At 33.9% G+C, this 13,105-nt stretch overlaps 1 protein-coding gene across 1 annotated transcript; it reads left to right on the top strand.

Annotated features, from left to right (window-relative positions):
* Positions 1-211: 211 nt before the first annotated feature.
* LOC111410249 (65-kDa microtubule-associated protein 5) lies at positions 212-11,780 on the top strand. The gene is given in 12 exon segments (XM_023040512.1): positions 212-476; positions 958-1,161; positions 1,389-1,643; positions 1,731-1,946; positions 3,455-3,610; positions 3,731-3,868; positions 4,189-4,231; positions 5,750-5,901; positions 10,222-10,309; positions 11,099-11,172; positions 11,255-11,329; positions 11,422-11,780. Coding segments are annotated over 12 exon segments (1,698 nt in total). The 5' UTR covers positions 212-377; the 3' UTR covers positions 11,620-11,780.
* Positions 11,781-13,105: the final 1,325 nt, after the last annotated feature.

Below are 13,105 nucleotides of genomic sequence, written 5' to 3'. Positions count from 1 at the left end.
GGACAAAAATGTCCAATTAGCCTTAATTTTTTGAGTTTCCATCATTTTTCGCATGCGTGGGACCCGTTTTCAACGATAGGAAAATTCCTTTTTAACACACCCAGACAAGCAATATATTTTAATCAAAACCAAACAAGCTCTTCCGGATGTACTTTGTCAAAGATTAATGATCAAATAATGGAAGAAAGAAAAAAAAAATTATAAAAAAAATAAAATCAAAACTATGCTTTCCCGCCAAACGCACCTAAAATTTCCGTTGAATGAACAGCAATAATTGCTCATTATTGGAAAATCAATGAAGAACAAAATAGGTTCCTCTAATCGCATTGATTTCTAGGGTTTCATTTTCTTCTCTCTCGTTTATCGGCCCATTCGTCATGTCTACTTGTACTGGTACAGCGAATTTTGCTTCTTCACCGCTTTCGTTTTCTAAATCCGGCATCACCACTTGCTCCTCGCTCCTTCATGAATTGCAGGTAAATTTAAGTCCCCATTTTGCATTTTGTTACTTATTAGTTAATTAATCGGTTGTTTTCAAATTGAACATTTGTTGAAATAATTTGGGCCTCAGCGACCATTTTTCGGTTCAGGAGTTGTGTTTCGTTCTTTGTTGATGTTGTTATTGTTGTTGTTGGTTTAATTATTATTATTATTATTATTATTATTATTATTATTATTATTATTATTATTATTTCATTGGAGATTTGGGTAGAAATGCTTTCAAGTTTAGAGTGGTAAAATTTCCAGAACATTGCATGTTGGGAGTTAGAGTTGTACTTTACACTTCGGATGTTTTGTCATGAAGGTTCATACTTTCCTACTTTATGTTTGACCCTCCATATCAAGCAACTTGTGTTTTTTCATTTTTTTATTTTTATTTTTATTTTTTTGTTCAAGCATTTATGTGCATCCACATCGTGGATTATATTATTCTATTATTATTATTTTTTGAAATAGGAAATATGGGATGAAATTGGGGAGAGCGATAAGGAAAGGGACGAGATGCTTCTTCATCTGGAGCACGAATGTCTTGACATTTATCGTAGAAAGGTAGAAACAAGTAAACGATGCAAGGCAGATTTGCAGCTTTCATTGGCTGAGGCTAAAGCTGAGATTGCTGAACTTGCTTCTTCTCTTGGAGAAAGAATTTCCTTGCCACAGGTCTATTCAACTGTGGCTATACTCTCAATGCCCTTCAGTTTATTTTCGGTGTACTTTATTAAACTCCGTAGGCTTTTATTCCTAATTGAATACATCACTGTTGGCTATTGCTTTGAAAATAAGCGTGATATGTTGAAAAGGTTTAGTTTAGTTTGGACATACTGAGAATTAGAATAATTGTTTATATACTTGGTGCTATATATTGAATTATTTTGTTTCTGTTTTAGTATGAGAAGATGGAGGGCAATCTTAAGGATCAAATATCTGTTATAAACCCTACATTGGAGAATTTGAGGATGCTGAAACATGGAAGGGTCAGGGAGCTTTCCAAACTACAATTGCAGATTGCTCAGATCTTTGCAGAAATAGCAGGCAATGATCAGGCTTTGAATCCTGATGATATTCAAGTAGATGAACTAGTCCTGACAACTAAGAAGTTAGGAGAGCTGAACTCCCAGCTTCTGGAGCTTCAGTCTGAGAAGGTTTGCCTAGAAATATGTTTTGCAATCATAATTTAAGACTACGAGCTTCTTTTATGTGATAACTTGGATAAATATTTCTATCTGCAGAATTTTCGTTTGCAAAAGGTTAATAGTCACATCACTGCAATCCACAAGCTCTCAGTTGTCATGTCACTTGATTTTAAAAGAATAATGGCCGAAATTCATCCAAGCTTGACTGATTCTCCTACTGGTCAGACAAAGTGCATTAGCAATGAGATACTGGCTAGATTAGCCAGTGAAGTCAATTCATTGATCCAAAAGAAACAAGGGCGCCTGGAAATAGTAACCTTCTAATAACCTTTTTCTTCTCTCTCTCTCTCTCTCTCTCGCATGCACCTAAAACTATTGCATACTAATCAGTATCTCTTAAATTTGCATACTGAGTTATACCCTCTCTCTCTCTCTCTCATGTCAAAGACCTGAATGTGTTTAATTAACATATAGCAAGCAAAAGATTTATCAGAAAAGCATCTAAAGATGATATTTTGAATCAATTGATTCAATTATCACTCATCCCCTCATGTTTTTTATGCTGTCACGCATCTTATGAATCTGTAACTTCGCCTTTTGTTTTGAATCTTCACTTTTTGGCTGCTAATCTTTGTGTTTTCCTACTCTACTAGACTGACATATGAGTCTTGTGTTTGATCTTGTTCTGTACAAGATATGTTATAATCTCATAGAAAACTGTTAATGAAATTAATATTGATGATCTGTTGTAAGTTTGGTGATTTAAATACCTAATTCCTATGCTTTATAGTCTATACATATCTTACCAGAACAATCTCCAAATAAATGCTTTTAATTCTTGTTAATGTTAATTGAAGGTGTTTTCAATTTCTCTGTTTTCAACCTTGATGTATGCTACCTAGTTTCATTTGTGAGGATGAATCAATATTGTTTCTGAAGAGTCATTTCTGACGTTAATATCATGATAGCAAATATACTCTGTCATGAATTCAAGGTTTTGTATATATTCCTTCTTTACCAACAACACACCCGATTAAGAGAATTTTGTTGGTTTAGATATTGGCTGGTACCAAATTTATGTATCTTGTTAGGTGAGGCATCCTCCATTTTCTGGTGTTGGTGGCATGAACCTCTCCATATGTAGTCTTGTGCAGCTACAATAGAATCCTCCCATCGGTATTGGCTAATGCGTTAGGCAATAGTTAAATATAATTGCGTAATGTAACTTTTCAATTTTTACATGCAAACCTAATGGTCAACGATTTTGTTAGTTATTCACAATAAGTACTTCACGTAAGTGTATTCTGGAAAATAAATGACTATTTGAGTTAGCTAAAGGAACTTTATCTGAGGTCATTTTGAGAAGGAAATAAGGACATATGATCCTGTATAGAGGAAGTGTATTAATTCATTTGATATCAATATTTTTTTTCTGGTACTTTTACCAAATCTTGCATCTCAGATGCAATTACTTGTGAATTAGGGAAGCAAGAATCTAATTCTCAATTCAGATCACTGTTTGAAATTATGGTTGCAAATTGTTTTAGTATTTGGTGTTTGTCAGGATCCAGGAAAAGAGAAAGATTAAAAGAGAGAGAGCTCATTTTATGTTTGGATTTTGAACTGGTTCATGATAAATATGTGCTTCTGTATTGATGGCGTAATTCTTCTTCATATAATTGGATTTGCGCATTGACTCCTATATGTTAGCCATTAGAGGGTGGTTGAACGCATATTTAACCTTTGGATAATTGAAGATCAACAAATCTGGTTTCCGAATCATTATGCTTGCTCTACTTAATTTGTTATTACCGTACCAGGTGCAAGACCTAGGGAGAGCTCTCATTGAGCTCTGGAACCTCATGGATACCCCAATTGAGGAGCAAAAAAGATTTGATCATGTCACTCACTTAATCACTTCCACTGTTGATGATGTTGTGAGGCAAGAATGCCTTTCTGTTAAAGTGATTGAGCAGGTTATTCTTTTTCATTAGTTAACTTTTTATTCGTTTCCTTGGAATTACTTATCTACAATACTTTTATACATGGTACCAGTCTTTTAGATTCTTACTTTTACTATTTTTCCATATCGTTAGGCTGAAGCTGAAGTTGCTCGCTTGAGTATTTTGAAAGCCAGCAAGATGAAGGAGCTAATATTTAAGAGACAAAATGAACTTGAAGAAATCTACAGAGGGGTACATTTACTAGGTTACTTTAGAGATTGAATATGCATGGTGATTATTATACTATGTTTGCTGCCGCTTACAGAATTCTTCCTGTATCTTTCTCTAGACATATATGTTGGTTTTTATTTTGCTTTCAGAAGTAAAAGAAGCTAATTGACCATAAATATATGGACTTGAAAACAAGTTACGGTTTTGCTTACTAAATTCATGTTTCTTTGGTCTAAGAGAGCACTAAAGAGAAAGCGCTCAGAAAAGGAATAAAGTCAACCTTTGGACTTCAAGGCTAGACCAGAATGTATTGATTTTCAAGCTACACAATCTTCGAAACAAATTACAAAATACTGGAGTCAATTAGGCTTTTTTTTTAGCCTTCTGCCTCTGTTTTGCTCATGAATTTGATACAGTTGAACGGTTTAAAAAGTTTCATGTTCAAGTTAATTGCTCGAGATTGTGATGGAAACCTAATTGAAGACTTACCAAGTTTACCCATTGATTTTAGGGAAAATTACCAAGATTTACTTTCAATGATTTTCTTATATTTATTTGTTTTCTTTCAATGCTATTTTGCATCCTTAATGTGCATCAAATTTAGAACCAGACCTGTATAGCGGAGGAATGAGGATATCTCTTTCGCTCCCTTGATTTTTGTATCGCATTCCTTTGGTTTTGGGTAGGTCAGATTCAGAGGGATGAGGACATGCTTGGGAAAGTGTGTAGATATATGGGAGTTATCATCTTTAAGCCATGAGGAAAAGCGGAACTTGTAGGCCTTTTAGGGTATGAGTATAGCATAATAAATAATAACACAGTTTTACAGCTTTACTCCATGACTTCTCCTGCTTTCCTCATAGGAGTTCTGGTAGAAATGAAAAATATAGGTTTCTGTTTATTTCATTTTGTTGGGTTCTTAAACCTCTCCATCCAAGCATATCAAAGAAATAATTTTCTAAAGAGATTCTACTCGTTTTCAAGAAAATGATCTCAAATTCTTATGCTCCAAAATCATTGGTATTGCATTTCCAAAATTTATCTGCCAAACAACTGAATTTTATCTTACTTACGTGTAAACATGATCAGGGAACTTGATACTTGGTAATCCATGCGAACTGTTATTGTCAATCCCCTGTTCTCTCTCTCGCTAAATTGTTGTTCTTTTCTTGTCTACGTGCCTCCTAATATCTGGATTGTTCACTAGATTTCTTTCATATGTAATAGTTATAGTTAATAAGCTTGTGTAAGATGTCCCCTTTATTCTTTTGTGTCATTTACGACCTTCTGCTTTGACAGATGGAGAATAAGTCAGATTTCTACATCATTATATGCATGAATACAAGTTCTCCAACACGTTATTGAAAACAATGGAATTGCTGGAGTGTCCAGATACACATTCCAATACCATACAATGATGAACGAGGACTTCATATATTTTAAGAGAAATTGAACATACATGATTGATTACCCTCATTTTAAAAGTTGGAGGATATGTTTATATTTCCTTTCCTTTGACATACACCAACTTCGTATTTGTGTAAACTCAAAAGAATATAGAATCAATTGAAAAACTGATGATTTTTTCTCCTCTTTGTATATAAACATATGCACATTTATAATATATGAATGGGTAATGCTATTTAGCATCACTGATGTTAAGCACCGATCTAAGTGGCAACTGCATGACATTAAATAATATATTCACTTAAATAAAATGTTACATGATTAATTTAATTGAACCAATGAAATGTGGGCGCCTAGACTGGTGCTTTAATACCATTGGTGTTAGATAACATTATTCTTTATAAACAATAGAAAGGTAATTCTAATTAAAGTGAAATCATATTTACTAGGAAGGGTAAGATTTTATTCTTTATTTCTTGTAATAATTTTGTTCTTTATTTCTTGTAATAATTTTGCTTGCAAATGCGATTGTAGGTAGTGTGGATCTTCCTGATCTTTTATCAAGCATGGAGGAACAGATTGCAAACGCTATAGAACAGGCTCAAACCAGAAAGGATATTTTAGATAAGGTCGTGAAATGGAAACATGCGTCTGAAGAGGAAATCTGGCTTGATGAATATGAAAGGGTAACTCTATACTTGCATTGTATTATTTGGTCTTTGCAGGGCTACATGATTATCTATTGCCTACGAAAGCATTCATTTGCTAGGAAGTCTTGGGAACTCTTAATTTAAATCCATTTTCTTCAAAGCTGCGAACTATTCCAATTTATTATATTATCTCTATTACAGTTGTTCAATGTAACTATTTTTTATTGTTGGTATATCTATTTAATTTTAGAGCATTAGTGTCCTGTATCCCTCATGTAGAGAATACAATAGAATATGATTTATATCTTAATATACAATATAAACTAACATGCCATCCCATATTTCATAAAGAAGGTGACATCTAGGCTAACAAATAGGGATCATAGCATTTATAACCGATTGAGTATGCAATAAACACACACTAAAGTGTAAGAGGGTTCAGTTTGTTTCAATAACAAGAGTGAACATGAGTAAAAACAGCCAAACACTTTAGAGATAGGTTGAAATTAAGACGGGGCGAGGAAGTGTTTTTGGAACTTTTGGAGAGATGAGTTGAAGGAGAGAGTACGACTAGTCATTTTGTTGATTAGATATGTTATTTTTAGAATGATATCCCCCAAGAATAGTTTTAGCATATTTGTAGTGAACATTAACACACAGACAACTTCAAGGAGGTTTTTTTCCGCTCGGCAATCCCATTTGCTTGGGAAGTGTTGACACTTGAGGTTTGGTGGACTATTCCATGTTTTCATGGATAGTCTCGTAAAGATGTGTTAAAGTATTCTGTGCCATTATTAGTATGTATAGTTTGAATTTGTGTCTAAAATTGAGTTTGAATCATCTAGTGAAAGCTAATAAATACTGAGTGAACATTAGATTTTTTTTTTTTTTTTTTTTTTAGTAGATAGAGCCGACATATTAGAGTATGATCGTCTATAAATGGGATAAACTATTTTGTGTGGGTACAATTAGGAATTCGAAAAGGTCCTCATAAACCACTGTGGATCATAGTGAATGGTTTAGAGGGTTTGTATATGGAATTCGAAAAAGAGGTACGCTGATGTTTCGCAAGTTCATAGTTTTCACATTGAAAATTAAATGAAGTTTTATTAAAAAATATTATAGAAAGTACACGTCTTTAAGGCGGCCTATTCTATAATGCCATGATAAAATTTTGCTATCTCTAGAGGCAGATGTAAAAATCATAAATTACAATTTGACATTGTTTACTCATAAAACTCCTCAAAGTAGTACATTCCTAACACTTTTTAGCATTGCCAATCGTCTTCTTTGATGTGCGTTCCCGAAAAATATAAGAAACTTAGTAGAGCAATTGGAGTTTTTAGTTAGCTTGCTAACATACAACGGATTATAAGACAAATTTAGAAAGTGTAGTTAAGATTCTAGTGTTACGAAGTTAGAGATTTGGATTCTCCACTCTTCTGCAATAGATGAGTGTGAGCCATCTACAATTTTGACCTTAATATTGCTAGCACAGGTTTAGGGTAGAAAAAAAGATGATATGAGTTAGTCGTGTGATCGGATGCACTTGTATCAATAATCTAGGAAGTTTTACATTTTTGAGGTGATCCTTAACAATTTCAAGAAATTACTTTTATTGGCTAGAGATCTTGAAGGAGAGAAGGCTGGCCAAATGTTTGGAGACTAGAAAAAATTTAGTAAAGTTGCTCCAATTGTTTGGGGTTGAATGCTGAGTAGAATAAATTTTTGTATCAACTTGGTATCTTTGACTCCTAGCGTTCCGTCTTAGCTTCTAATCAGCAGGTTTCCCATTTGAATCCTAACATTTTATCTTCTTTGTGCCGCGGCTCATGACAATGTTCATACTAGGGCCGTCTACGTAGTTGTTTTTGGCCTAACCCATTTATAGTTCCCTTTGATGACATCCTCAAAGCTTCAGGCCGATGATTTATTTTTTACTTAAGACCTGTTCCACATGCTTGCCTAGAAAACATATCATTTCCACTTACTGGCCCACCAGGTACTGGCCTAAACTTTACTTTCGTTGTCGGCCTATTTCTTTTGAATGATAGAAGGGCTAACATTTCAGATGACTCATTAGAGCTTTTAGGTAATATGATCTGTCACCTGGTTTCTTCTTTTCAAGCCTCATAGAACACTTCAGGAGTCGATTGCATTGGCCGGAGATTGTTGCCTTTTTATATCGCAAGAGTACGGTATCGAAACAAGTAATATAGTGGATCTTTGAGTTCGGATTATCGTTCTCAAGAAGACTATACTTTAATACTTAATTTACTATTTTTAACTCCTATTTGATGAAAACAAATAATTGTGATTATTTTAATTGTTTTTCTAACTATATCTACTAATTGAAAGTATCAAAATTGCACATAAAGATTGAATTAATGTTTCAATTATGGAAGACATATTAGGGCATAACAATTTCATTTATTAATCACCTTTAAGTCTTAATTCAAGATTCATATATCTAATGCAGTGTTCGATCGAATTCTTCTATTGTATTCAATTTATCCCTATCGACTTCTTATTGAGCTTATTTAATTAATTCAATCTCATACCTCTATACGAATCACTCTTAATTAAATAAAATATTAGTTCTAAGAATTCATATAAGACCGCAACAATTACCATTGGTATCTCTACAACTTAAAGTAAATTATCAGATTTTAATATGTGGTTTAAATCTAAAACTCATCTCTCGATTCGTAACAGATTCTCAGAATCATTGAATTATTAATCAAGTAATTCAAAGTATTAAATAAATAATTAAAATCAACACATGTATAGTGAAAGAACTTGAATCTTGAATAAAAGGAATAAATGGTCTCAATATATTATATTGTTTGCCCTAATGAAATAATACTCATAATAATAGAAAAAACGAAAGATTTGCATTGAGTACATCACCGGGTTTTGAATTGCGATGTAAATGAGTGGATGAATCTCGTACCAAGTTCTTGTTCTAAATCTTGATTCTAGAACCTTGTTTTCTTGTTTTTCTCCTTCAATTTTGCTCTCTAATTCTCCAAGTTGTATTTATGTCTCTCAATGTGTAGAACTCCTCAAAAGTGAATCCGTTCTTGTATTTATACTTTTTTCCATATTTGTGCCGGATGTAAAGTTTTTACGGGCTTCAAAACTAGCCAAAAATTGCACCCTAGACGCTTCAGGTGGCATCTCATCAAAATTAGAGTGGCGAGTATGTCGTCGTCTTGTCTTCTTTTGGCAAAGTGGAGCCAAGGTGCCACACCTCTACTTCTCCCTAGTTTCTTGTGGCGCCGGGGCGACACTTCTCGGTCATTTGCCTCTCTTTATTCTCTTTTTATGTAAAAAATTGACTCTTTTGGCCTTTTGTTGTTCTTTTCTCCTAGGTTTATGTCAATAACCTTGTTTTCTCCACTTTTGCCATGATTTTCACCACCTCACCAAACCTATAAAACAACACTAATAAACACATTAAAAAGTTCAATAGTCATAAGTTCTAGCCCATAATCAAGTTAAAATGGTATAAAACTCGTGAGTAAAACACAATTGTCCGCAACCAATTTCGTTCTCAATTGGTTTCGCACACGTTCCTGTTCCTAAATGATCCTGTAATGGCATAGAAGATGAATTTTTACTGTTTTTGTTATCTAAATCACTAGAATCAGCAGCTCAACCTAGTGCGGACTCGGTTTATGCACTTGTTTGAACTGGTGCAGGTACTGTTTCTATACTAGTTGGGCGGATGCTAATGCTTCCTAAAGTAGAAATGGAATCTAATGTAGTGTGCTCAATTTGAAAAATATTTTCAAAATCTTCATTTTAACTCTCATTCTCCCAAAATGAAAAAAAAAAATAAATAAATAAGGTAGAAACAAAGACAAGCTCAATTATTTGCAATTGGGCGTGGATCATCTACAAAAGTGTCTTTCTTATGCTTGCACTTACCTTTGTAATTTAAAAGTATAGGGTAAAAATTCAAAGAGTTTACTTGTGAATACTAAGACGGTATACCCAAACATTAATGAATAATGAGAGATGTGAGAGGGCTGTTCATAAATTTAAAAGCAGGCAGGCGTTTGCCAAACCACCCACCTAAGAACGGGTATTTAATTAAAAAGATCTGCCAACTGTCTGGTGATCCCCCAATTCTAGGAGTCCAACCTGCTTGTCCTCGAAACTGAATTCCTTAGCATGTGAGGTGGCTGTTTCGAAGTACATAGATATCTCTCCTCCCTAAAACTTTATGTTAAGATGAAATAGTTATTTAATAGATGTAGACCCTTTAACAAATTTGGTAGTTTTAAATTTAATTTTAGAGACATTGTTATTTGGGTTACGCATATATTTATTTTCTTCTCTTTCTGTAAGGATGATAATCGTTATAATGCTGGAAGAGGAGCTCACAAAAATCTGAAACGTGCAGAGAAAGCAAGGACTTTGGTCAGCAAAATACCATGTGAGCTTCGTAACTCGTCCTTCTATACATCTTCAGCACTACAGTAATACAAACAGAAAAGATTACTGCATTGCTAAGCATGTCAATTTATGTTTCTATAGTTTATGCATGATATAGTCAAGTTCCAACAGGGGATATCTCTTTAGAGAACTGCTAAGTCTAGGAGTGACAGATTTTGGTGTGTTTCCTTGCCATATAAAATTTTACTATGTTACCTAAATCATCATTTCTGTCTGTTACACGTAGTTGTTCAAGCTGTTAACTGTCTAGCCTGAGAATCTGCATCTTCTCTGAGTATGCGGATTCTATGCAGAGCTCCCTTTGTTTATTTTTAGTTAAAAGAGATGGGGTACTCACTAGTGAGCTAGGGGACCAACCATTCCTGATCTAATGGATATAGTAATATATAATTCTAAAGCTGGTGATTTTACTCCCATAACATTAGATGAACTAAGAAAACTTTAAAGCTTTTGTAGCACCAACTATACAGCTTGATAATCTTAGCCTTGCTTAATGCATGTTATCTGAGCGATACATGAAAAAAACATAGATGCTGAATTATCTTTAATTTTATTTTTTAATGAAATTACTTTACTAATATAGAGCCATAACTAAATTTCTTAACTGTTGTCTCAATTATTTATTTTATCAGCATTGTGATTTACTTGTAATTTATCAAACATGCGTGCTTGATATCAATCTTTTCTAGGTTATCATTCTCTCTTTATATTCTTATTAATAGAAAGCATTTGAAGCTAAAGTTGAATGATTTCAAAATTACACCTGCAGCTCTTGTTGAAAATTTAACTGCAAAAGTTAAAGCATGGGAGGTGGAGAAAGGAATGCCATTTTTATACGACAGGGTAAACCCGACTTGTATGCAATAATAATAACCACATATATTGCTTCTTCAATTCTAATATCTTAGTTATTCTAAAACTCCAGGCTCCTTTATTACGGACATTGGAAGAATTCAATATTTTACAACAAGAAAAAGAAGAGGAGAAGCGCAGATATCGAGTATGCTTTTTACATTTAGAAAAACATTAATGATGAACTTGCTTGCATAATGCTATGATTAACTAATTAACTGTGTTACATGCATAATATAGGAACAGAAGAAGCTACAGGATCAGTTAGCTGCAGAACAAGAAGCTCTGTTTGGTTCGAAGCCAAGTATCAGAAAACCTCTGGGCGTGAGTAACACCACACCAAATAGTCGACGTCATGGAATATCAGGTGGAAGGGAAAGAAGAGAAAGTAGTAAGGCAATCCCAATAAACTATGTTGCTCTTGCAAAGGATGATTGATTTTGTATAGCTACTACACTTTACAGTTTTCTCGTATCTGAAGCACAGTATGCAACAAATTGGTCTCACCTATATGGGACCGTTAACTTCCATTTATTTTTTATTTTTTGCTGGTTTGCCTGGAATATTAATTTATGTTCAAATGGAGTGCTTGAAAAACATATTATGGACTATTTACTATATACTACTAGATTTTGATTGGTCAAAGTATAAGAGTATATCGGAATAATTTTAGGAATTTACATATTTTCTTATTAACGTAACAAATAAAAAAATTATTTATCCGATTATACTGGCAGTGAAAAATGTAACTTTAAACATAAGTAACTTTATATTAACCTAAGTCTAAAGTAGATTACGTATCGGAGAGTTTGATGTGAATGGCCTCAAACCTTTGCCTGAAGTGCAGAAAAGGGCCCTGACCATTTTTTCCTTAATGTGGACGTCCCTAAAATGTGTGTTTTCTGGGACTCTTTTTTATGAAAGCGCTTAATAGCCCCTTAATTCTAACTAGGAAAAATTGCCATTGGGTCTCTAAACTTTACAAAAGGTGCACATGGATCTTCTAGAAAACAAGGTGATACTAATTTGCTTTGATACCACGTGCCAGATTTAATAAACAAGAGTAATATGGCAAGATAAAAATAACAATCAAGAATACCAATATTTATGCAGAAAAACACTACGGGCAGAAGAGGATAATTCAAAGCAAGCAGGGGGCTGGATGATATCGGTGCTCGAGCTATAAAGCCCACATGTAGCAAGTGGCGGCAGTGCTTGAACGCCCAAGGTCGCAATAGGCAAGTGACGAGCTCCCTGTTTTGAGCTCGAGCGAAAGTTGGGCATTGAACGAGGGTAAATATGCCAACCTTTTCTCCTTTGTCCATATTTGAATTCCTTCAAGATCTCTTTAACAAAATATAAATACCCAAAGGAATTTGGATCGTAAATCAATAAATCTCCACCTTAATACAAATTTCACTACAATGGACGAAGCTTTAAAAATTTTTCTACCTGGATATGAATTCCACTACAAGGATTAGAACTTTTCAACAATATTCTCCAAACTTTTCCTCCTCTTCCACAAAAGCCCAACTAGAACAAACTTAATAATTGAATAATCAATTGATTCCAAGCTCTGCATAACATGATTACTTTGAGTGCCAAAGTTGCTCGAATTATTATCACGATTAACAAAATTACAAATAACTCAACAATAATTACCAAACAAGGTAGGAACATACCTTTTTAACATAATCAACACAACTAATTGCTTCTATAGAAGGTTCTTCGTTGGTCAATACCTTCAACCACATTTAAAATATAAGCAATTAAATCAACTTTCTAGAGGCCTAATATCTTTTGGGTTTGTCTATGGCAATTGAATAGCGTGGCACCCCTGGTGATAGAATGGCGATGGCATATCGGCATTACTCATGATTTCTAAACTTGATTGAAATGTATTCTTTAATGGGGATCCTAAACC

The sequence above is a fragment of the Olea europaea genome, chromosome 15 (assembly GCF_002742605.1).
Source record: "Olea europaea var. sylvestris chromosome 15, O_europaea_v1, whole genome shotgun sequence".
NCBI lineage: Eukaryota > Viridiplantae > Streptophyta > Magnoliopsida > Lamiales > Oleaceae > Olea > Olea europaea.
Note: the sequence above shows the minus strand (reverse complement) of the source record. Positions and strands in the feature narration are given on the sequence as shown.